Source organism: Salmo trutta, chromosome 27, assembly GCF_901001165.1.
Source record: "Salmo trutta chromosome 27, fSalTru1.1, whole genome shotgun sequence".
Classification (NCBI taxonomy): Eukaryota; Metazoa; Chordata; class Actinopteri; order Salmoniformes; family Salmonidae; genus Salmo; species Salmo trutta.
In genome coordinates this window covers 15,516,593-15,542,885 of record NC_042983.1, presented here as the reverse complement: position 1 = coordinate 15,542,885, position 26,293 = coordinate 15,516,593, and the positions used below count along the sequence as shown (strand labels likewise).

The 26,293-nt window shown below is 43.0% G+C and overlaps 1 protein-coding gene and 1 long non-coding RNA gene across 5 annotated transcripts; one reads left to right on the top strand and one right to left on the bottom strand.

Annotated features, from left to right (window-relative positions):
• Positions 1-154: 154 nt before the first annotated feature.
• Positions 155-25,818, bottom strand: LOC115164413 (two pore calcium channel protein 1). Of its 4 annotated transcripts, none has more exons than XM_029716859.1 (27): positions 25,707-25,818; positions 17,971-18,107; positions 15,882-16,058; positions 15,638-15,751; positions 15,301-15,431; positions 15,019-15,107; positions 14,767-14,801; positions 14,599-14,657; positions 11,652-11,751; positions 11,457-11,573; positions 11,243-11,367; positions 11,107-11,155; positions 7,412-7,475; positions 7,255-7,299; positions 7,067-7,123; positions 6,836-6,889; positions 6,645-6,717; positions 6,420-6,527; positions 6,225-6,296; positions 4,416-4,505; positions 4,098-4,213; positions 3,924-3,970; positions 3,738-3,806; positions 3,481-3,577; positions 2,397-2,536; positions 2,168-2,248; positions 155-1,788 (listed from the first exon to the last, which is right to left on the bottom strand). In XM_029716859.1, exons 1-27 carry the CDS (start codon positions 25,798-25,800, stop codon positions 1,645-1,647), a joined length of 2,484 nt encoding a protein of 827 aa, XP_029572719.1. In that variant the 5' UTR covers positions 25,801-25,818; the 3' UTR covers positions 155-1,644. The 4 variants fall into 4 exon arrangements, with proteins under 4 accessions (XP_029572719.1, XP_029572718.1, XP_029572721.1 ...); XM_029716858.1 differs by lacking the exon at positions 25,707-25,818 and adding an exon at positions 18,482-20,488; XM_029716861.1 differs by lacking the exon at positions 25,707-25,818 and adding an exon at positions 18,486-18,574.
• LOC115164415 (uncharacterized) lies at positions 20,806-26,293 on the top strand. Its single transcript, XR_003869914.1, has 2 exons — positions 20,806-21,011; positions 25,741-26,293. It is a non-coding gene; the product is annotated as an uncharacterized LOC115164415 (long non-coding RNA).

Sequence of the window (26,293 nt, the reverse complement as noted above, 5' to 3'; positions counted from 1 at the left end):
TGTCAAGAAGCAGTGCGGTTGGGTTGTGTTTTGGAGGACGCACTGTTCTCGACCTTCGCCTCTCCCGAGTCCGTACGGGAGTTGCAGCGATGAGACAAGACTAACTACCAATTGGGTACCACGAAATTGGGAAAAGATACTTTAAAAAAAAATGTTTTTAATAAAATGCTCTTTGCAACACATCGATCATTTCGATTTCCTAATGAATTTCAAATAATATGGCTTAGAAGCACCTATATAGTTCCAACTTCTGAGAAGGGGAACCAATCGTGAAACAGCAAGGTGCAGCTATTTAAATCATTTGAAGATGGCCCTAAACAAGCTACTTTATGCAGTTGCATCAAACAATGTTACACATTTTTATCAAGGAATTGTATTATTTTACTACTACAGATGTACGATCGCTATAGCGGTAGTACATTATCGTCTCTGACAGATATTTGCAGGTGAAATTGTTGCATATAAAAAGCACCTTTGGTAAAGGATTCTCTTGTTGAAACTGTCTGGGCTGTGTGTGTGTGTATGCATTAAGGAAGGTGATATCAGGGTAAAAAGCACTTATGCATAGACTCATGTCTAAGTTCTGAGATGGTGATTATTGTGTATTGTACCCGTTTAAGATATAAATAAAAACATCCAAAATCCTTCCTGTAACATCCACACAGAGAAGATGGTTAAAATACCATAGGTGTCTATAGCCATGTCTCAGGGCTAGTCTGAACCCTGCCACTTTAAAGCAAAGGTAGCTACACAAATACACTTGGCAAAGTGAACAATGCATTTAAATGATTCCTCATTTAATACACCAAATACATTATAATACACTTACAGAATAACAAGTTATAAAAGTAAAGTGTTCTCTTAGGTTTGTTCAAACGCTGGCTAGAAGATATAGCTGTAGGTTATTGGACATGTGCAGGGGTTTGAGGTGTGTGTTGGGTGTGTTGGGTCGGGGGGTTTGTGGGGTGTGGGCATAGTGGCTGTTGAGGGGGCTTAGCTTAGTGCTGGCAGATGGGGCGGGATCGTGTGAGTTTGTATGTATCTACAGGCAGCCTGGTATTCACCTACAGGTATGTGTCTTTTCACTGTCCAGACGTGTGTCCTCTGTGGTCAGAGCAGTGAAGAAGAGCAGTGTGAAATTCCAAGTCCATCCTAGTGGCTCCTCGTACTCCTGTGGTGGCCTTGAACATTAGCTCTCTGTCTCACAGCTAGAGGGCCTAACTCTGACCCTTAAAAACCCTGCCCTTTAACCCCTAAATCGATGCTCTGCTTCGACTGTCAATGCATCAGCAGACTAAGGTCCTGTCAGGGTTGGGGTTAGATAAAGCTGTTAAACCTGTTTGAACACAGATCCATTCGGATAGAGAACATGATTCATATCAACAGAAATCCCTGCTGCATCTCAAAAGGTCCAGGATCCAGGCTGTAGTTCAGTGACACCATCACATCTGTCTGACCAAGCTGCTAGAGTACACTTCTCAGGATGGGAGGAGGGGGAAGAAGCGAAGGAGACAGAGACTTGAGGGGTTCTCTGTCTTGTCATTGTGGAAGACAATCACCATTAAGTTCAGAGTGCTCTGTGACATGATGACTGAAGTTAAAGAGGTGTGTGTGTGTGTGAGAGAGAGAGCGAAACAGTGAGTGTTAGTTAATACTAAGTGGTCCTTGTGAGTTGAGCTGGGATTCAGGTTCAGGATCAGGGCAGGGAGGAGGGATTTCCAGCTCTCTTTCCACTAGGCTTCGGTCTGACTGGGGTAGGTTCTCTCTGGAGTACTCAGCATACCACTCCTGCACACACACACACACCAATAACACATTAATCATACAATTCTTTTTTTTTCTTGTCACAGCTGACATCAGAAATATCATACTAATTTGTAATCCAATTCGCTAGACAACAGAAGAGGCTGGTGGGAGGAGCTATAGGAGGACCTGCTCATTGTAATGGAACAAAGTATATGTTTGATACTGGTCCATTCATTCCATGCCAGTCTTTACACTGAGCCTGTCCTCCTACTGATCTTTCCACCAGCCTCCTCTGGTAGAAAAGGCAAGATCAACATCACCTTTGTAGCTAGGTCATGTTAGCTAAAGTCTTATTTAAAGTGACAAATCTAGCATGGAGCAGTCAGCAGGATTCTGGTTGTCATGGCAGCGTGAGGCTCACCTGGATCTCTTCCTCATACATCTTCATGCTGAGGTCACTCTTGGTCCGCGACCTCCGACCCAGGTACACCAGAGACGAGCTCTACACACACACACACACACACACACACACACACACACACACACCAGTCTATATTTTTGAGAGTGTAGGACGGGGCAGGTTTGTGAAGCTGTGTGAGCGAGTGTGTGTGTCTGTCTATTTGTGAGTGTAGGTCTGTGTGTGTTCTCACCCCGCTGCGGTCCATGGCCACCAGTACTCCCTGTAGAGAGTTGAGTGAGGAGAGTCCAGGGCACGTCTGCTTATAAAGCTCCAGCGTAGCCAACGCCTCGTCACGACTCACCTCTGCCTCAAACACTATACCGTTCTCATCTACAACACACAAACACACCATCGTTACATCTCAAACACTATACCGTTCTCATCTACAACACACAAACACACCATCGTTACATCTCAAACACTATACCGTTCTCATCTACAACACACAAACACACCATCGTTACATCTCAAACACTATACCGTTCTCATCTACAACACACAAACACACCATCGTTACATCTCAAACACTATACCGTTCTCATCTACAACACACAAACACACCATCGTTACACACATCTCAAACACTATACCGTTCTCATCTACAACACACAAACACACCATCGTTACACACATCTCAAACACTATACCGTTCTCATCTACAACACACAAACACACCATCGTTACATCTCAAACACTATACCGTTCTCATCTACAACACACAAACACACCATCGTTACACACATCTCAAACACTATACCGTTCTCATCTACAACACACAAACACACCATCGTTACATCTCAAACACTATACCGTTCTCATCTACAACACACAAACACACCATCGTTACACACATCTCAAACACTATACCGTTCTCATCTACAACACACAAACACACCATCGTTACATCTCAAACACTATACCGTTCTCATCTACAACACACAAACACACCATCATTACACACATCTCAAACACTACAGCGTTCTCATCTACAACACACAAACACACCATCGTTACACATCTCAAACACTACAGCGTTCTCATCTACAACACACAAACACACATCTCAAACACTACAGCGTTCTCATCTACAACACACATCTCAAACACTACACCGTTCTCATCTACAACACACAAACACACCGTCGTTACACACATCTCAAACACTACAGCGTTCTGATCTACAACACAAAAACACACCATCGTTACACACATCTCAAACACTACACCGTTCTCATCTTACTAACATTGTTCATTGCACGCATGCACACACTTACCCTCAGGATCTAACAATGGTTCTTTGTTCTTCCGGCTGTAGTTCATACGGAACACAAACGCATCCAGGATGAAGGCAACAATGATGGTCATCACCACCTAGAGAGGACAGAGAAAATTACACACACACACACACACACACACACACACACACACACACACACACACACACACACACACACACACACACACACACACACACACACACACACACACACACACACACACACACACACACACACACACACACACCTCTCACCATGGTGACAATGTAGAAGGTCATGAAGTAGAGGCGGCTCCAGTGAGTTGTCATGGAGGTCACTCCTTCCTGTTGGGTAGGGGACAGCAGCTGTCAATCAACCTCAGTAACTTGGACAAGCTTGACAGTCAGGCAGCAGCAGAGGTTTAATCAGACAGCATACAGCGTGAGAAGGAAGAGTCTTACCATGGTGATGTACCAGTTGTTTACCACAGTCAGCTCAAACAGAGTCACTGCAGAGAGAGAGAGAGAGAAAGAGAGAGAGAGATGCTGAATCCGACATCAAAATCTATCCGTTTATTATATAACAAAATAGTATATAGGGAACTGCCTAGTATTGACTACTGTGTGTGTGTTTACCAAAGCTGCTGAGAATGTTGTCGAAGTTGTTGAGATAGTAGTAGCCCTCATCCAGCACCGTCCTATTGCCTATGGTTACATTGATCTGCCTGTATGAATCTGCTACTGTACTGGTACTGTGAGAACGAGAGAGAGAAGGGAGACAAACTGGAACCTATGTGAACCACTCTGACCAAGATGGCCGTCATATTACTGGAGCACCAATCTCTTTTCTAGTATTCTTAGTCTGTGGTAGGCTCTGCTTTGAACAAAGTGTCAGGTTAGACTGACAGGTTAGTGTGTGAGTGAACTGGGTGTAAGAGTGTATTCGTGACTCACTTGCAGCAGTTAGGGTAAACTACATCAGCGAAGAACTCCATCCCCACAATGGCAAAGGAGTAGTAGAAGATGATCAATGTCAGCCCCAGGCTGAGAACACATACAAGTTCTTATTAACTAGGATTTTACACAAGGTTCATACAGTTGAAGTCAGAAGTTTGCATACACCTTAGCCAAATACATTTAAACTCAGTTTTTCACAATTCCTGACATTTAATCCTAGTACAAAATGCCCTGTTTTAGGATCACCACTTTATTTTAAGAATGTGAAATGTCAGAATAATAGTAGAGAGAATGATTTATTTCAGCTTTTATTTCTTTCATCACATTCCCAGTGGGTCAGAAGTTTACATACACTCAATTAGTATTTGGTAGCATTGCCTTTAAATTGTTTAACTTGGGTGAAACGTTTCGGGTAGCCTTCCACAAGCTTCCCACAATAAGTTGGGTGAATTTTGGCCCATTCCTCCTGACAGAGCTGGTGTAACTGAGTCAGGTTTGTAGGCCTCCTTGCTCACACACGCTTTTTCAGTTCTGCCCACAAATTTCCTATGGGATTGGGGTCAGGGCATTGTGATGGCCACTCCAATACCTTGAATTTGTTGTCCTTAAGCCATTTTGCCACAACTTTGGAAGTATGCTTGGGGTCATTGTCCATTTGGAAGACCCATTTGCGACCAAGCTTTAACTTCCTGACTGATGTCTTGAGCTGTTGCTTCAATATATCCACATCATTTTCCTCCCTCATGATGTCATCTATTTAGTGAAGTGCACCAGTCCCTCCTGCAGCAAAACACCCCCACAAAATTACGCTGCCACCCCCATGCTTCACGGTTGGGATGGTGTTCTTCAGCTTGCAAGCCCCCCCCTTTTTCTTCCAAACATAATGATGGCCAAACAGTTCTATTTTTGTTTCATCAGACCACAGGACATTTCTCCAAAAAGTATGACCTTTGTCCCCATATGCAGTTGCAAACCACAGTCTGGCTTTTTTAATGGTGGTTTTGGAACAGTGGCTTCTTCCTTGCTGAGTGGCCTTTCAGGTTATGTTGATATAGGACTAGTTTTACTGTGGATATAGATACTTTTGTACCCGTTTCCTCCAGCATCTTCACAAGGTCCTTTGCTGTTGTTCTGGGATTGATTTGCACTTTTCGCACCAAAGTACGTTAATCTCTAGGAGACAGAACGTGTCTCCTTCCTGAGCGGTATGACGGCTGCGTGGTCCCATGTTGTTTAGACTTGCATACTATTGTTTGTAGAGATGAACGTACCTTCATGCGTTTGGAAATTGCTCCCAAGGATGAACCAGACTTGTGGAGGTCTACAATTTTTTTTTTAGGTCTTGGTTGATTTATTTTGATTTTCCCATGATGTCAAGCAAAGAGACACTGAGTTTGAAGGTAGGCCTTGAAATACATCCACAGGTACACCTCCAATTGACTCAAATGTTGTCAATTAGCCTATCAGAAGCTTCTAAAGCCATGACATCATTTTCTGGAATTTTCCAAGATGTTTAAAGGCACAGTCAATTTAGTGTATGTAAACTTCTGACCCACTGAAATTGTGATACAGTTAAGTTAAATAATCTGTCTGTAAACAATTGTTGGAAAAATTACTTGTGTCATACACAAAGTAGATGTCCTAACCGACTTGACAAAACTATAGTTTGTTAACAAGAAATTTGTGGAGTGGTTGAAAAACGAGTTTTAATGACTCCAACCTAAGTATATGTAAACTTCTGACTTCAACTGTACATGCGTTGTATGTAAATATAGTGGGTTATGGTTCAGGGGGAAAAGTTGTTACCTTGCCATCCTCGGGAAGAGTTCAAACATGGTGTCCAACACGTTACGATACCTCTGCTTTATCTTAAACAACCTAAGAGAGTACACACACTTACAACCTGATAGAGTGCACATACTTAAGACGTGATGATCAACACAATATTTATGAATCTACATACAGGTAACACACATATATGCACCTAACAAAATAACCCACCTGAGTAGCTGCAGCGGTCTGAGCACCACAATGAAGTAGAAGGGCTCCATGTCGAAGGCTAGGGCAATCAAGCCCAGAAAGGCAAACACCGTCACAGAGAAGTCAAACCTGGTGAGGCGAACACAGAGACATTGACGGCTATTATGCTACTGAATAAACACATTGGACAAGCTAAGGGTTGAGGGTTAGGGGTAAGGCGTTAAGGGTTTAATGGTCAGTACTCACAGGTTCCAGCCGGAGCTGAAGTAGGCCAACGGTCCCATGCCCGTTACCTTCAACAACACCTCCACCCCATAGACTAGAGATTGAAAAAGAGCGAGACGGAACAAAGGAGAGCGAGTGGAGTAAAAATGTGTGTTCTCACTAGTGACAAAAAGGATGTGGCTCTCTGTGTGTCTGTTTGTGCGTGATCTCACTTGTGAGGAAGACAATGTAGCTCCAGGGGACTACTCTGGACGAGGAGAATCCACCTGCAGAGGGAGGGGACAGAGATCAGAGACAACCTTACTGTTCAATTTGTAGGTCTCTACTTGACACTTAGGGACGATTTCCTGGACCCAGATTAAGCCTAGTCCTGAATTAAAAATCATGCATAACAGGGAATCTGCATTAAAAGTACTTTATAGTCTGGGAATAGGTTTAGTTACTATTCAACATGTAGGTTTCTACGAGGATCCACACTCCGTTGACAGCCACCACCACATCTACAGAGGAGAGAGAGGAGAGTTAAATGTGTCCTAGGGTTAGTCCTGTCCGAGAGTTAAGTTTGGTCCTAGGTTTACAACACAGATGATAGTACTATAGCTAATACTACTAATAATGGATGTCTACTTACACATGGTGTACTGGAAGGCTTTAGACTTGACCAGCAGGTTGATGCCTGGTAGAAACATTAACAAGAAGGATGTCAGTCAGTCTGAGTCACCTCAGATAAGAGAAGAGGAACACAGCAGTGGATGCGATGGAAGAAAGAAGGGAAAAATACAAGTCACCTTTGAAGATAAGAAAAGTAGTGTGTGGAAGATCATCAAACCAGTGTTCCCCGCTCCGCCGTGCCTAGAGTACAATCACACGCACGCAGGCACACATCAGTATATATTAGACAATGGAGCTAAAACTTTTGATTTGGCTCTATATTCCAGCATTTTGGATTGGAGACCAAATGTTTCGTATTGTCATACATACAGTTGAAGGTGGAAGTTTACATACACCTTAGCCAAATACATTTAAACTCAGTTTTTCCACAATTCCTGACATTTAATCCTGGTAAAAATTCCCTGTCTTCGGTCAGTTAGGATCACCACTTTATTTTAAGAATGTGAAATGTCAGAATAATAGTGGAGAGAATGATTTATTTCAGCTTTTATTTCTTTCATCACATTCCCAGTGGGTCAGAAGTTTACATACACTCAATTAGTATTTGGTAGCATTGCCTTTAAATTGTTTAACTTGGGTCAAACATTTCAGGTAGCCTTCCACAAGCTTCCCACAATAATTTGGGTGAATTTTGGCTGATTCCTCCTGACAGAGCTGGTGTAACTGAGTCAGGTTTGTAGGCCTCCTTGCTCGCACACGCCTTTTCAGTTCTGCCCACAAATTTCCTTTGGGAATGAGGTCAGGGCATTGTGATGGCCACTCCAATACCTTGACTTTGTTGTCCTTAAGCTATTTTGCCACAACTTTGGAAGTATGCTTGTGGTCATTGTCCATTTGGAAAACCCATTTGCGACCAAGCTTTAACTTCCTGACTGATGTCTTGAGCTGTTGCTTCAATATATCCACATAATTTTCCTCCCTCATGATGCCATCTATTTAGTGAAGTGCACCAGTCCCTCCTGCAGCAAAGCATCCCCACAAAATGATGCTGCCACCACTGTGCTTCACGGTTGGGATGGTGTACTTCGGCTTGCAAGCCTCCCCCTTTTTCTTCCAAACATAACGATGGTCATTATGGCCAAACAGTTCTATTTTTGTTTCATCAGACCAGAGGACATTTCTCCAAAAAGTACAATCTTTGTCCCCATGTGCAGTTGCAAACCGTAGACTGGCTTTTTTATGGCGGTTTTGGAACAGTGGCTTCTTCCTTGCTGAGTGGCTTTCAGGTTATGTTGATATAGAACTCATTTTACTGTGGATATAGATACTTTTGTACCCGTTTCCTCCAGCATCTTCATAAGGTCCTTTGCTGTTGTTCTGGGATTGATTTGCACTTTTCGCACCAAAGTACGTTCCTCTCTAGGAGACAGAACGCGTCTCCTCCCTGAGCGGTATGACGGCTGCGTGGTCCCATGGTGTTTATACTTGCGTACTATTATTTGTACAGATGAACGTGGTACCTTCAGGCTTTTGGAAATTGCGCCCAAGGATGAACCAGACTTGTGGAGGTCTACAATTTTTTTTCTGAGGTCTGATACCTTTAGGTTTTCCCACGATGTCAAGCAAAGAGGCACAGGTACACCTCCAATTGACTCAAATGATGTCAATTATTCTATCAGAAACTGAAACAAAACTATAGTTTGTTAACAAGAAATTTGTAGAGTGGTTGAAAAATGAGTTTTAATGACTCCAACCTAAGTGTATGTAAACGTCCGACTTCAACTGTATCTGTTTTACCGTTTAGAAATGAAAGCACTTTATGTATCTAGTCCCCCCATTTGATGGTGCTATAAGTATTTGGAGAAATTCACTTATATATGTATGAAAGTAGTCAAAAGTTTAGTATTTGGTCCCACATTCCTAGCACACAATGATTATATCAAGCTTGTGTCTCTACAAACTTGTTGGATGCATTTGGATTTTGTTTTGTTGTGTTTCAGATTATGTTGTGCCCAATTAAGATTAAAGTGATACTTCAGGATTTTGGCAATGTAGCCCTTTATCTACTTCCCCAGAGTCAGATGAACTCGTCGATACCATTTGTATGTCTCTGCATGCAGTTTGAAGGAAATTGGTAACTAGCGCTAGCCTAATTGCTAAGTAGCTTTAGCGCAATGACTGGAAGTTTATGTGTATCTGCTAGCACGCTATCAGATACCCATAGACTTTAAGTCATTGTGCGAACACTGGTTAGCATTGGCTTGTGAAACTACCTCTAACTTCCTTCTAACTGGACACGAGACATAACAATGAGGAACTAGGTAACCATGAGTTTAGCTGACTCTGGGGAAGTAGAAATGGCCTCATTGCCAAAATCCCAAAATATCCCTTTAATCTTAATTGGGCACAACATAACCAAATACTTACGAAAACAATACGTTTTCAAAAATGGGGGGGACTAGGTACATAAAGTACTTTCATTTCTAAACGGTAAAACAGATACACTATATATACAAAAGTACACCCTTTCAAATGAGTGGATTTGGCTATTTTAGCCATACACGTTGCTGACAGGTGTATAAAATCAAGCACACAACCATGCAATCTCCATAGACAAACATTGGCATTAAAATGTCCTTACTGAAGAGCTCAGTGACTTTGAATGTGGCACCGTCATAGGATTCCACCTTTCCAAACAAGTCAGTTCATCAAATTTCAGCCCTCATAGTGCTGCCCCGGTAAACAGTAAGTGCTGGTATTGTGAAGTGGAATCGTCTAGGAGCAACAACGGCTTAGCAGCGAAGTGGTAGGCCACACAAGCTCACAGAACGTGACCACCGAGTGCTGAAGCACATACAAATCATCTGTCGTTAATTGCAACACTCACTACCGAGTTCCGAACTGCTTCTGGAAGCAATGTCAGCACAAGAACTGTTCGTCTGGAGCTTCATGAAATGGGTTTCCATGGCCGAGCAGCCGCGCACAAGCCTAAGATCACCATGCGCAATGCAAAGCGTCAGCAGGAGTGGTGTAAAGCTCTGGAGCAGTGGAAACACGCTCTCTGGAGTGATGAATCACGCTTCACCATCTGGCAATCCAACTGACAAATCTGGGTTTTTGACGGATGCCAGGAGAACGCTACCTGCACCAATGTATAGTGCCAACTATAAAGTTTGGTGGAGGAATAATGGTCTGGGGCTGTTTTTCATGGTTCGGGCTAGGCCCCTTAGTTCCAGTGAAGGGAAATCTTAACGGTGCACCATACAATGACATTCTAGACGATTCTATGCTTCCAACTTTGTGGCAACAGTTTGGGCAAGGCCCTTTCCTGTTTCAGCATGACAATGCCCTCGTGCACAAAGCGAGCTCCATACAGAAATGGTTTGTCGAGATCGGTGTGGAAGAACTTGACTGGCCTGCACAGAGCCCTGACCTCAACCCCATCGAACACCCTTAGGATGAATTAGCACACCGACTGCTTGCCAGGCAAAATCACCCAAAATCAGTGCCCGACCTCACTAATGCTCTTGTGGCTGAATGGACGCATGTCCCCGCAGCAATGTTCCAACATCTAGTGGAAAGCCTTCCCAGAAGAGTGGAGGCTGTTATAGCAGCAAAGGGGGGACCAACTCCATATGCCAATGATTTTGGAATGAGATGTTCCAAAATCATGTAGTGTATGTATGAAAATACCCAAGAATAAAAGGAGAAATTCATATGAAACATTTAATCTCAAATCTAAAATGCTGGAGTATAAAGCCAAATGTAAAAATGTTTGCTTCACTGTCCAAATAAATAGGGGAGAATAGATATAGGTAAATCCACACAGAGACATATGTGAACTGTGTATTTGTGTGTGTGTTAGGCTTACCTTCCATTTGAGGCCAATTACTTCATAGAATTTATAGAAGTCATCTAGGCTGCAACAGAACATCACACACACCTCTTTAAAAAAACAACATTTATAGTATGTGTGTGCTCATACAGTATGTGTGTGTGTGTGTTACCTGAGCATGGGTGCTCCTGCAGTGTTTAGGGCCTTGTATGTGAGGAAGCGGTCTCTGGCAGACATACGGGGTCTGTAGAAACGCATTAGACCATCAAACTGCTTCAGAGACACACCCATTGGCCTCTAAGGAGCAAATACACACGCACGAAACGCAACAGTTACACATAAATTACAACAGCTTACCGACACTACCTGGGTGTGTGTATGTGTACCTGTCTGCTGACCAGCAGTTGGAAGGCATGGTCGATAGCGGAGCGTTTGTGGAGCATCAGAGATTTAAACTTCATCTTCTCAACACCGTTAAATGTATCGAACACCACTGCCAGAAGCTGCAACACAAACACACTGTCAAACCATGGCCAAAAGGTACACAGGGAGGAAACAACAGCATGTGTGTGTGTATGTACCAGGTTCATGATGAAATAGAGTTCAATGGAAAGGTAGACGATGAAGAAGACACAGGACCAACGGTTCCTAGAGTATGCTGGCATCATCACGTCTGGGAAGCTAGAGGAAACAGGACACCAGCAATCTCATTAGGTACTATACAGTCTTGAGAGTAATACAATCTCAGCAAGCACTACGCTGTTCAGTGGTGTAAAGTACTTAAAGGAAAGGTTCACCCATTTTGAGTGATGTTCTATCGATTCCCTGGGTCATTTCATGTTTTCATGACCCTCTGAGCTATTGGCGTTCAAGCAGGCAGAAATCCGGATGGTATGTCGTAGCACTGTGATAAAGTCGCTCTCACTACACTGGAAGTTAATAAGGAATACGACTTTTAGATTGCAAAAACGTCTATCATACATGTCAGATTTCAATACTGACTGATGTCGTAACTCGGATGTCTTTTCTCGAATGAGCCATTGATTATATTTTTATGATATTCCTACCTCGAGAAATGTGTAATATAACCTGTTGGGGCTAGGGGGCAGTATTTGCACGGCCGGATAAAAAACGTACCCGATTTAAACTGGTTACTACTCTTGCCCAGAAACGAGAATATGCATATAATTAGTAGATTTGGATAGAAAACACTCTAAAGTTTCTAAAACTGTTTGAATGGTGTCTGTGAGTATAACAGAACTCATATGGCAGGCCAAAACCTGAGAAGATTCCATACAGGAAGTGCCCTGTCAGACAATTTGTTCTCCTTCTAGGGCATCTCTATCAAAAATACAGCATCTCTGCTGTAACGTGACATTTTCTAAGGCTTCCATTGGCTCTCAGAAGGCGCCAGAAAGTGGAATGACGTCTCTGCAGTCAATTTGTAAGTCGCTCTGGATAAGAGCGTCTGCTAAATGACTTAAATGTAAATGTAAATGTCTGGGCTAAAAATAGCAGGAGTTTTTGTGAGTGGTCAGGCATGGAACAATGACACTGGAGTGCGCGTCCACGAGAGGACTCCATGTTTTTTTTTCAGTCTTTGAACGAATACAACATCGCCCAGTTGGAATATTATCGCTATTTTACGAGAAAAATCGCATTAAAATTGATTTTAAACAGCGTTTGACATGCTTCGAAGTACGGTAATGGAATATTTTTAATTTCTTTTGTCACGAAATGCGCTCACGCGTCACCCTTCGGATACTGACCTGAACGCACGAACAAAACGGAGGTATTTGGATACAACTATGGATTATTTCGAACCAAAACAACATTTGTTGTTGAAGTAGAAGTCCTGGGAGTGCATTCTGACGAAGAACAGCAAAGGTAATCCAATTTTCTTATAGTAAATCTGAGTTTGGTGAGGGCCAAACTTGGTGGGTGTCAAATTAGCTAGCCGTGATATCTACTCAGAATATTGCAAAATGTGCTTTCGCCGAAAAGCTATTTTAAAATCTGACTCCGCTATTGCATAAAGGAGTTCTGTATCTATAATTCTTAAAATAATTGTTATGTATTTTGTGAACGTTTATCATGAGTAATTAAGTAAATTCACCGGAAGTTTGCGGTGGGTATGCTAGTTCTGAACATCACATGCTAATGTAAAAAGCTGGTTTTTGATATAAATATGAACTTGATTGAACAAAACATGCATGTATTGTATAACATAATGTCCTAGGATTGTCATCTGATGAAGATCATCAAAGGTTAGTGCTGCATTTAGCTGTGGTTTTGGTTTTTGGGACATATATGCACGCTTTGAAAATGGCTGTGTGATTATTTTTGGCAGGGTACTCTCCTGACATAATCTAATGTTTTGCTTTCGCTGTAAAGCCTTTTTGAAATCGGACAGTGTGGTTAGATTAACAAGAGTATTGTCTTTAAAATGGTGTAAAATAGTCATATGTTTGAGAAATTGAAGTTATAGCATTTATGAGGTATTTGTATTTCGCGCCACGCGATTCCACTGGCTGTTGACTAGGTGGGACGCTTGCCCAGGGAGGTTAATGGATGGTCTAGCACATTTTTCCTAATTGTCTGCCTCATTAGTCCAGGGTGCATTGCATGGTGCCGTTGCCAGAGATATTATAGAAAGAAGATAGGAATCTAAATTGCTGAAGGAACGTATAACGCCCCAACCAGCAGACTGTCGACCAATCGCACTCACGTTGTCATGCTGTGCCACGTGGTTGCTAAGCTCATCGTCACGCAATCCCTTCTCAAAGTTAGTCTATATGTTGAGAAACGTGGCTATTTTCCTCGAAAGTATGTAATGTCACGATTCCAAAGCTATGAGATACTACAGATATAGCAAGTTAATTATCTCACATCTCAGAAAATATGCTGTCTTGAGAGAGTAATACAATCACAACAGTCACTACGCTGTCTTGAGAGAGCATTACAATCACAACAGTCACTATGCTGTCTTGAGAGAGCATTACAATCACAACAGTCACTACGCTGTCTTGAGAGAGCATTACAATCACAACAGTCACTACGCTGTCTTGAGAGAGTAATACAATCTCAACAGTCACTACGCTGTCTTGAGAGAGTATTACAATCTCAACAGTCACAACGCTGTCTTGAGAGAGTATTACAATCTCAACAGTCACTACGCTGTCTTGAGAGAGTAATACAATCTCAACAGTCACTACGCTGTCTTGAGAGAGTATTACAATCTCAACAGTCACAACGCTGTCTTGAGAGAGTATTACAATCTCAACAGTCACTACGCTGTCTTGAGAGAGTATTACAATCTCAACAGTCACTACGCTGTCTTGAGAGAGTATTACAATCACAACAGTCACTATGCTGTCTGGAGAGAGTATTACAATCACAACAGTCACTACGCTGTCTTGAGAGAGTATTACAATCACAACAGTCACAGAGCATGAAACATTTCAGACTATTAGAGACACAGGTGTATAAAGCAGGAGTTATGGTGTGTGGTAGATGAGCAAGTCTTACTTTGCGGTGGTCAGTAACACAAAAAGACTAACGATGCTGTTCTCCAGAGTGTTGAAGTACTGAGAAAAGAAAAGCCAGACAAAACAGTTTGAGACAGTCCCCTCCAGTTAGCACCACAACTAGCAGTCTACAGAGGCACAACATACTGAGTCAAACTGTTTCACTTACTGGATCAGAAGTGTTAGGGGAGAACAGACAGAAGCCTGTAGAGAGAAAGAACAGATCCATACTCAGACAGGCATAATAGAACATAATTGAATTTAGATTTTGTTTTAGATTTCAAGGTACAGTTGTTTGTAAGATCATATAATTTCCACTGTTGTCCAATGTTTTTGGAGGCTCTTCGAGGATTGTCATTTAGGATTAATGTCATTATCAACTTCGATGAACAGCCAAGATGTGTGTGTTTGTGTGTCTCACCCAGGATGGCGAAGATGACCATGAAGAAGAGCAGCAGCAGCAGGATATCTATAAAAGGGGGAAGGGACTGGAAGATTTGACGCAGGTTTCTGATTGGACAAGAGGGTGACAACACACAACAGTTATTCACACTTTGGAAACAACAAAGCAGTGCGAGGTAATACAGGTAAAGGTGTGTATGTGATGTATCTGTGCTGTGTGTGTGTGTGTGTGTGTGTGTGTGTGTGTGTGTGTGTGTGTGTGTGTGTGTGTGTGTGTGTGTGTGTGTGTGTGTGTGTGTACCTGCGCACGGCACCACAGTATCTGCAGTCCACCAGGAAAATGGGTCTGAGAGCTCTGGTCACACGCAAGTGTGACGTCTGCCGGATCAGAACTACTATGGCCTCCACAAACTGGAGCAGCAACACACACGTCTACACACAGCAAAGACCAACTGTCAGTCATATGAAATGCTGAAACTATAACTGTTTGTAAACCATCTAACTGACAGGCAATAATGTGTCACTCTTGTGAGTATATAGGGTCTCACGGGGTCTCTCAGGAATCTATTCTGGGACCACTCTTGTTTGCAATCTATATGCACTGCTTGGGATGCTCCTATAAAGTTGTGTGTATGTACCTTCACCATGGTCCTCTTGTGTCTGATGAATGTGTGGAAGCCGAGCCAGCGCAGCTTCATGCAGAGTTCAAACGCCACCATAACCAGAGCCAATAACTCCAGAGTGGCGTGGACCTACAGAGACAGAACACATCCTTTAGCCTTTCACCCCTAACCTCTGACCTCTAACCCTAACCCAGCAGGTCCAGAGTGGTGTGAACCCGTGGCAGTGTGTATGGCAGTGTGTGTGGCAGTGTGTACGTACATAAACATCCAGGCGTAGTGATGGTACAGCGGGAGCCTCAGAGAGAGACAGCACCATCAGTAGGAGTCCTGTTAGCAGCTCCATCATGTAGAACAGGTGGTTGTGAGCAAACAAGTATGCTGCCAGCGCCTTTGGATTCCGAGGGTGTGTGAAGAACTTATCATTGTTCTCTCCTTCCTATGGACCGACCACACACACACACATCGAAATTTTGTTAAATAATACAAGTGTGAAAATGATACATTTGTTCTACAGCTCTCTACCATTCACCTGAGCTATACCTATAGCTACAAACAAAATGTACTGTCATAACTCTCCTGTGACCATCTGAAGGATCAGGTTACAGTGGGTCCGCTCTACAGCGTGCACTCTCTCGTAGAGAGGGAGAGCGGGAAGTCGGCTGTTTTATGGTCGGTCATAAAATACGCTGCCCCTATGCTCTGTAGTGTTCGAGGTTGGAATGTAAACTGTGGAACACAGAGAGACACTTGGACGTCGAAAGTTTGAATAATTAAACAATATTTATATTTTTGAGAATGTGGGAGTGGTCCGTGGACACTTAAAAGACAGTCTGTGTTTCACTTGGTGATCTCATGAAGACAGGAAACACATAACTGTATCTCTTAGTGTACATTTCCCAGCTATCAGGTTTAATATTGTGAAACGTATGTGATTAAACATGAAACTATTTGTGAAGAGATGTAATGTGATGTTAACCTTCTAAATGAGAAAACATGGGTTTTCATATAAAGTTAACTAAATCAATGGCCACGCCCACGTGAGCATAGACATTACGTCAGCGTCATGGACTGCTCTTTTCTCAGAAGTTTATTAAACCCACTCCTGCGAAATGTACATTCGACCAGAAGATATGGAGCTGACGCTACATGTTGAAATGGTTAAGAACTACAACGCTATAGGCCACTGAGACCATACAGCTGTAGTTTTGGCTACACGGCTGGAAATGGTTAAGCTCTGAGACTATCAATCACTACAGAATAAGAGCAAATCCTAGACGTATAATTACTAGTCTGCAGCTGGAAATTACGTAAGCCTAGTACGAGAATACCGACAACCGCGGAAGCATCTATACTATGCAACGATCTGTAGGCCTTACGTATCCATTACAACAGACACTATCCAGAGCCGCGGAGAAAGCTACAACCACATAGGACATTGGGACTTCTGGGGAAGTTCATCAGAGAGTCTCTGGTTAACTGACTCTCCAGCAGACGGACCGGCGATTCCAACAGAGAAGACAACAACGACATACGGGTGTGAATATATACATTGCAATTATTCTCGAATGAGCGGCCGTTCATGTGCAAAGGATTAGCATTTCAATTAATATAATTATCAACTGTGTGGAGAATCCATTTTGTCTTTCCCGCTCTTTCTCAGTCCCCACCCCTTTGTCTACCAAGCTGTCATATCGGCTTCGTCCGCTAGGGACTTTTTCTTTGTATCATGTAGTAACCCAAATATCTACTGTTTGTTTGTTATATATTTCTGTAATTATTTAGTTAGTTAGTAAATAAATAATTAAGCCAATTTGTATATCACTGATTTATCATTTAGGCTAGGGTTCATGCAGATATCCAAGGGTTTGCGACGTTCAGTAATGAGAACTGATGAGGTAATAATAATTCATTAATAAGCAACTGTTTTGATAAGTTATGAAAATATCTGAAGAGTCGAGTGGGGAAATAGAGACTCTAAACAATTTCCCGTGGTGCCCGACTTCCTAGTTAATTAAAGTTGACCTGATTAGTTTACTCACGTAATAATAATTACACATAGAGAATTGATTTGATGAAATAAGTCTTCACATTTAATGGTAGTCATAGACACGACAGTACACAAAAGGTTTAGCACAAACTCACATGATCTACCTGTCAGAAGATGCTGATGTGTCCCACCATAGCTAGGCTTTCTTACAGTCAGCTTACAACTCCTAACATTATAATGTAGCTAATCATTACCATCTAACTTTTAAAGTAAATACTACGTAGACAGTAATATAGTCTAGCTAGCCAACATGCCAAAATGGCTGTGTGTGTGTGTGTGTGTGTGTGTCTGTATTTTGTACCTGTAGATAGATGGCTGCTTCCTGGTAGTTAATCTCCCAGCTTTGTTGAAGTGAGGCATTGTGTGATCTGTAGTTTGGTGGTGGCCCCGGTGTTGGTATCACCTGGTTATTCACTATGTCATACCCCCCTCCTCCATCTACACAGAAGGAACAACCACAACATTATTCATTCGTTAATACAAAATAATTAAAGAGCCTCCAAAACCTGACAGATATATTTAGTCGTTTCCTATACTATTACGAAGATAATACACACTAGAGTAGACAAACTGGTGGGACGGCTTCAACAGCACTGTATCCTGCATGTTCACAACATATCCTACACGCAAGCACACACACGCACACACACACACACACACACACACACACACACACACACACACACACACACACACACACACACACACACACACACACACACACACACACACACACACACACACACACACACACACACACACACACACACACACACACACACACACACACGCGCCCACACGCCCACACATACCCACGCTATCTAGCTGTAGCTCGGTGCAGAATGAGGAGATGAGGACCGGACTCTCCTCCAGGGTCAACTCTACACTGTTGTCATGGATACCAGGAGTCTCTGTCTGCACGGCCGAACACTCCATGGCTCTGCTAGCTACCAGTGGTCCAGGAGTTTGTGTGTTTGGGGACTTGGTCCGCTAAAGCAGTGTGTGTGTCATTCACAGTTCACAGGTCCAGCGTCCTCGCGCCTCCAGGGACACGCACGGGCTAACATTCCACTGCACATGGACACACGTCAGAGAGACAATGTAAAATCAGATCCCCCACAGGGATCCCCAGACAAAGGTTCACCACAGCTCAGAGTTCCAGACACACGCAGAGCAGGTGTACCCTGTGTTCTTAGAGACAGGTATGTCCTCTGTCCCAGGAACAAACAAACCATTCAATGAAAAACAAACGTTGCTCGAGCGTCTGATGACAGCTGGTGGACAGATGAACCATCCAGGGGTCTCTCTTCAGTCAAAGGGCTAGGGTAGGATCCCACAGCCTCTGTCAGCAGCCTACCTCAACAGCCTACCTCAGCCTGGGAGACTAGGGAGTCCAGAATGCACAGTCACACTCTCTGGAGTTACAACTTCTCTTACCCTCTTTCGCTTCTCTTAACCTCGTTTTCCCTTCCTCTCTCCCTCTCTGGGCTCCTCCCTCTCTCCGCTCAGTGCAGTTTCACCTTTGAGCTCAGTTCTGCTCTCTGTGCACATGGATCACTTTTATAATCGACAACGCCCCTCTTCACTGATGTTAGATTGAGGAGTGTCCTTCAAGTTATAGACAGGAAGTGAGGTCACCTCCTGATGGTGAGAGACACCAGACGGAGAATGAAGAAGGTCCTGATTAGATCCGTGAGGAGTGTCCTTCAAGTTATAGACAGGAAGTGAGGTCACCTCCTGATGGTGAGAGACACCAGACGGAGAATGAAGAAGGTCCTGATTAGATCCGTGCGATGTCTGGTTTGGCTGTCTGGAGCCTTAGCAGGCTGAGGAAAATCTAAACTACCGTCTTAAACTTACCCTAAGTACTTATAATATGACTTCAGTCTCTGACACAACGATATAAATAATCCTTCAAATCAACCCAACCCATATTTGAATCCAACTTTAAGTCATGCTTACTAAAGATAATATACAACCAGCTAACCATTGACTAACAAAAAAGACAGATCTAAAAACGTATTTAAAAATAAAATCCTCATAAAACCAAGCAGTAAAATCCTTAGTTGATGTGTAGATGTCTCCTCCTCTCCTTAGGAATTATAGACAGACATCTGTGATCACTGGATCTGAGTGCCAAGTAGGCAGGAGTCATCGATATTATGCCAGCCAGCTGTCAGCCAGTCAGATCCTGCACACGGAAGCCTATTCAGGTGCTGTGACAGTAGCGTGTTCCGAGCTCAGTCTGCTGCTGTGTAGAGATCAAACTCCAGCTGAGTGATAATAATCCTGGTGAGGTTCCTGTTCTCTCAGGCCTCTGGCTACGTGGTGATAATGAAGTGGCCTAGTATCTGCTGTTGTCCTAATAGCACTGTCTGTGGGTAAAGTCCCAGCCACTCGTTTGTTTTTCAGAACAATAAAACATTCAGAGCGCCCGTCAACAACGCACTGAGGTCAGGCCCCGTGCCTGCCTGTGGCTCCACAGGCCCATACAAACACACACAGGGCAGTCCTGGTCAGTCCTCTGGGCTAAGAGGAAAATACTACAGAAATCCTCTCTTTCCTCCACAGTGGCTTCTCCAACTAGGCTAAATCACAAGAACAAAGCCAGCAGCTGGATCATGTCCTGTCGTGAGCCGGAGCCTGAGTGACGGTCTGCTCAAGGCTGTGTGTTTTAGAGCAGGCCTCCTTTTGCTGTGTCCTGCTCTCTACTGCCTGTGGAACAAACTTCTCCTCCCAGGCCTCAGGGTAGTCAGCCCTCCTCCCACTCCAGATATCCTGGAAAAACACCAGTCCTTTTCCTGTCCACTTCCAGAGGAGCTCTCTCACACACACACACACACACACACACACACACACACACACACACACACACACACACACAGAGAGAGAGGCCCGGGGGGCCCTAGAGAGAGAGAGACACACACACACACACACACACACACACACACACACTGCCCTGTGTGCGCTGCGGGTGGGGGGCAGACACAGAGGTATCTGCCTCTGCTGATGCTGCAGTTTCCAGTGTGTATGTGAGAGGCAGTCTGCAGTGTGTGTGTGTGTGTGTGTGTGTGTGTGTGTGTGTGTGTGTGTGTGTGTGTGTGTGTGTGTGTGTGTGAGGTACAAAGGCTACAGGATTACTGAAGTGGAGAGACACACAAACACAATCTCTGGGTCAGGGGGACACCTCTCTCTTCTAATTTAAAGCGACAGAGGAGCAAGCCAGCGCTGCGTTTATCTGCTCTGATGACAATCAGCAGAACCTCCCAAACTACCATACCCTCGAACCGTACTGCCGTCAGCCAAAACCTAACCTCAGCTTGCAGAGGAGCTGCCTCTCTGGTGAGTGTCCTAGAAGGGGTTGTTATTTTACCTTCAAATAATTTACAGACGCTGTTCATGTAGATGCATTTGCTTCTGTACTCTTTGGTTCATGGTCGTTCCATATGATTTCAATCCCTTTCTGATTGCATACCTTTATATATGAATGAATCTTTTCATACATGTTTGCCCATGGTAATAGTGGTCAGAAAGAGATTTTGCTCAAAGTACACCCATTTTGCATACCCCGCCCTACCATGAGACATCCATGTCTTCATCACTGAAAAAGATAAACGGTTGAGTTTGATATCATTTGAAGGCTTACAAACAGGGTTGTCAAACATTTTGATAATTTCTTCAAAATGTTTTTATTTTATAGCCATTTTAACTCCAATTACCTAAAAACACCTAAACTCAGATTGTTCTTATTTTCACATTAGATCATCTGAGGTGTTTGTGTGGTGCCCTTATTGGTTGAGACACAGCATATTCTTAAATACAGGGTGGGTGTCAATTCAATCATAGAAACAGAATTCATAAAATGGACTTATCCCATTTACATTTGAGTAATTTAGCAGACGCTCTTATCCAGAGTAACTTTCAGTAGCAATTAGGGTTAAGTGCCTTGCTCAAGGGCACAGACAGATTTTTCACATAGTCGGCTTGGGGATTCAAACCAGCGACCTTTCGGTTACTGGCCCGATGCGCTTAACTGCTGGGCTACCTGCCATCCCTTCAGACCACTGCTATTTAGCTGGTATACCATTGAAAATGAATTGAAATTTTAACTTCCATTTACTACTAGAAAGATTGCCGATCGGTCCACCCACCGTCGAATGACAACTTGAATGGGAAAGCCTATTCTATTACCTATACAGTGCATTCGGAAAGTATTCAGACCCCTTGACTTTTTCCACATTTTGTTGGATCGGTCAGGTTGGATGGGGAGCGTCGCTGCACAGCTATTTTTCAGGTCGCTCCAGAGATGTTCGATCGGGTTCAAGTCCAGGCTCTGGCTGGGCCACTCGAGGACATTTAGAGACTTGTCCCGAAGCAACTCCTGCATTGTCTTGGCTGTGTGCTTAGGGTCATTGTACTGTTGGAAGGTGAACCTTCACCCCACTCTGAGGTCCTGAGTGCTCTGGAGCAGGTTTTCATCAAGGATCTCTCTATACTCTGGTCCGTTCATCTTTTCCTCAACCCTGACTAGTTTTCTTGTCCCTGCCGCTGAAAAACAGCCCCACAGCATGATGCTGCCACTACGCTTCACCGTAGGGATGGATGGTGCCAGGTTTCCTACAGATGTGACGCTTGGCATTCAGGCCAAAGAGTTCAATCTTAGTTTCATCAGACCAGAAAATCTTGTTTGTCATGGTCTGAGAGTCCTTTAGGTGCCTTTTGGCAAACTCCAAGTGGCTGTCATGCGCCTTTTACTGAGGAGTGGCTTCCATCTGGCCACTCTACCATAAAGGCCTGATTGGTGGAGTGTTACAAAGATGGTTGTCCTTCTGGAAGGTTCTCCCATCTTGGCGGTTCCAAACTACTACCATTTAAAAATGATGGAGGCCACTGTGTTCTTGGGGACTTTCAATGCTTCAGAAATGTTTTGGTACCCTTCCCCAGATCTATGCCTTGACACAACCCTGTCTCGGCGCTCTACGGACAATTCTTTCTCTGACATGCACTGTCAACTGTGGGACCTTATATAGAAAGGTGTGTGCATTTCCAAATCAGGTCCAATCAATTGAATTTACCACAGGTGGCACCAATCAAGTTGTAGAAACAGCTCAAGGATGATCAATGGAAACAGGATGCACTTGAGCTCAATTTCGAGTCTCATAGCAAAGGGTCTGAATACTTACGTAAATAAGGTTTCTGTTTTTTATTTTTAATACATTTGCAAACATTTCTAAAAACCTGTTTTCGCTTTGTCATTATGGGGTATTGTTTGTAGATTGATGAGGACATTTTTTTTTATTTAATCCATTTTAGAATAATGCTATAATGTAACTTCATTTGGAAAAAGGGAAGGGGTCTGAATACTTTCCGAATGCACTGTATTTCTATAATAAAAATAAATTACATTGCTATCGTGCTTTTCATAACAATCTCAAAGCGATTCAAAAGCAAAAAACAAACAAGCATCATCATGAGTAGCCTAGCTACTGTATAGTAGCGGCAGGTAGCCTAGTGGTTAGAGCATTGGACTAGTAACCGGAAGGTTGCTAGATCTAATCCCCGAGCTGACAAGGTAAAAATCTGTTGTTCTGCCCCTGAACAAGGCAGTTAACCCACTTTTCCTAGGCCGTCATTGTAAATAAGAATTTGTTCTTAACTGACTTGCCTATTTAAATAAAGGTAAAAAAATGGTTAGGTCAACCAATACATAATCATGAGTAGTGTAGCTACTGTATAGTTATGTCAACCAATGCATAATCATGAGTAGCCTAGCTACTGTATAGTTATGTCAACCAATGCATAATCATGAGTAGCCTAGCTACTGTATAGTTATGTCAACCAATACATCATCGTGAGTAGCCTAGCTACTGTATAGTTGGGTCAACCAATAATAGATGCCAAGTCTTTGAGTGCATGCATCCTCCAAAGATGGAGGGACAGTTCATGGCTTGATCAGAGGAAGGTGCTCAGGGAGATGGTTGATGAAGATGGAGTCTGGTGTTGATCTTGTAGAGGGCTACTCTGGGAACCAGCCTGAGTTGTGTAGCTACTGGACTTCTCTTCCTTCACAATGCATGGCACCCACTTGGGTGATGACTCAGCAGCTAAGGGAGGCAGGATGCTCACCACACACAGTTCAGAGTACAAGCCAGTCATCCTCACTACAACCCCTTTGCTTCAGCACTGCATCTCCCATTCCTCTCAAGCTTCATTTGACTCTTCAATTGATGTTATCAAAAGATCAGGAACCAGCAACCAGGTGAAACAAAAAAAGCTGGTACAGTGCTGTCTCCAGGTGCATCATTCGAAAAAATAATAATAAGCCAAGCCAAAAAGAGCTGACCAGCCAGTCAAAAACAAAACACCTGATAAAACACACTATTAAAAAGACTTACAAATAATTAAATATGTTCATATTTACAGGAGCTCTCTGCTTAGGCTGCTACTAGGGCGCCATGGCAACTGTAGTACTTGTGAACTCAAAACACACTATGATTTCAATAGGTTTCCGATAGAAGATTCACCATTCAATTTAAAACAATGGATATTCCCAACATTCTCTGATGTATGGACCTCTAACCATCTTTATGGTACCATTTGAACGTTAAAACTTTAGTAGCAAAAACAAGACACCCACCCACCCTGTATTCAATAGCATGTCGTGCCTCACCGATTGTTGGCACAACACAAACAGCTTTGATTATGTAAAATAGGATCTATACTCCAACATATATGAACACGAAAAAAAAATTTGTTTACCCATTTAGATAAAAGATGTTAAAAATAAAAAAAACTTTTTTCAATAAATTATATTATTAGTTTGACAACCCTGTTTGTAAGATTTCAAATTACATCAAACTCAACCATGTATCTTATTCCGTGATAAAGACATCCTGACGGGTTGCATCACTGCTTGGTATGGCAACTGCTCGGCCTCCAACCACAAGACACTACAGAGGGTAGTGCGAACGGCCCAGTACATCACTGGGGCCAAGCTTCCTGCCATCCAGGACCTCTATACCAGGCGGTGTCAGAGGAAGGCCCTAAAAATTGCCAAAGACTCCAGCCACCCTAGTCATAGACTGTTCTCTCTGCTACCACACGGCAAGCTGTACCGGCGCGCCAAGTCTAGGTCCAAGAGGCTTCTAAACAGCTTCTACCCCCAAGCCATAAGACTCCTGAACATCTAATCAAATGGCTACCCAGACTATTTGCATTGCCCCCCCCCCTCCTCTTTTACACAGCTGCTACTCTCTGTTGTCATCATCTATGCATAGTCACTTTAATAACTCCACCTACATGACTCTGTACTGGTACCACCCTGTATATAGTCTCACTATTGTTATTTTACTGCTGTTTTTATTGACTTGTTACTTTTATTTCTTATCCGTTTTTTTTTTAACTGCACTGTTGGTTAAGGGCTCGTAAATAAGCATTTCACTGTAAGGTCTACCTGTTGTATTCGGCGCATGTGACTAATACAAATTTGATTTGATCATCAACCAACAACCCCAAACAGGACAGGTCACCAAAACAATAAGGCTCTGAACAGTTCATAGTTGTTCCATATAATCTGATTTTAAAAATTATTTAACTAGGCAAGTCAGTTAAGAACAAATTCTTATTTACATTGACGGCCTAGGAACAGTGGGTTAACTGCCTTGTTCAGAGGCAGAACGACAGATTTCAACCTTGTCAGCTCGGGGATTCGACTAGCAACCTTTCGGTTACTAGTCCAACGCTCTAAATCACTAGGATACCTGCTGCCCAATCTATGCTGAACATTAGAAATAATAGAATAGAATTATAAGACTGAAGCTGAGCGCCTAGCAAGTAAACTAATGATCATTATTATGAGACAAGAAAAGTTAAAACAGATTACAAAAGACAAATCCTAAAAATGACGATAGCCATTATGAATATGCTGTGCTAAATGCAATTAGATTTGTCACGGGCTGCAGCCACCTTTGATATCTAACGTTTGCTAGCTGGGTCAGCTAGCTACGCAGTAAAATGTAGATGTCAACAAAAACTTACTCTCGTCTCCCCTCTCTGTCTCCTCGCTCAACAGACCGCTGGTCGGATCATCCCAGGTCAGGATGAGGGGCACGTCGTCATCCGTAACCTCCATTCTCCCGGACTGGCAAGATGAAATCCACAGGAAAAAGCAACGTAGTACCCCCCAACTAGCTAGCTAGCGTTATTAGCTGATAATTCCTGCTAGCTAGACTAGCCCTTAGCTACTGGCTAATGCTATGGTCAAAACATACACGACATAGCTAGCTATCATCTCCAGCTAGCATAACGACGCATCTTGCTAGCTAGATAACGTTAGCTATCTCTTCCTACCTGGATAACTAGCTAGCTTTCCAGGTGACTCCACTAAACTAAGAGTGCTCGAAAAGCACCCGATAAACGAGCTTATCTTCATTAACAGTCGTCTATTAGTCAAATAGAGCTAGATACTAGAGCTAGATACTGCTCCTTGATTTATCCCGAGTTGACATCTGTCATTGACCAGTAAACTATGCTATTCTAACTAATCGATGTCCAGTCCATCAGCATCAGCTGCCTACAAAAATATTTGCTAGCGGAGACTGAGAGGAGTAAAGTGAAGAGTTTTG

What these genes read in the sequence shown, in the direction of transcription:
- LOC115164413 (XM_029716858.1), bottom strand. Translation starts at nt 18,605, where the DNA reads ATGGAGTGTTCGGCCGTGCAGACAGAGACTCCTGGTATCCATGACAAC. An exon ending in AAGCAGCCATCTATCTACAG is followed by an intron (nt 16,059 to 17,970) that starts GTACAAAATACA and finishes GTCGGTCCATAG; the next exon opens with GAAGGAGAGAACAATGATAA. An exon ending in GGTCATCTTCGCCATCCTGG is followed by an intron (nt 14,802 to 15,018) that starts GTGAGACACACA and finishes TTCTCTCTACAG; the next exon opens with GCTTCTGTCTGTTCTCCCCT.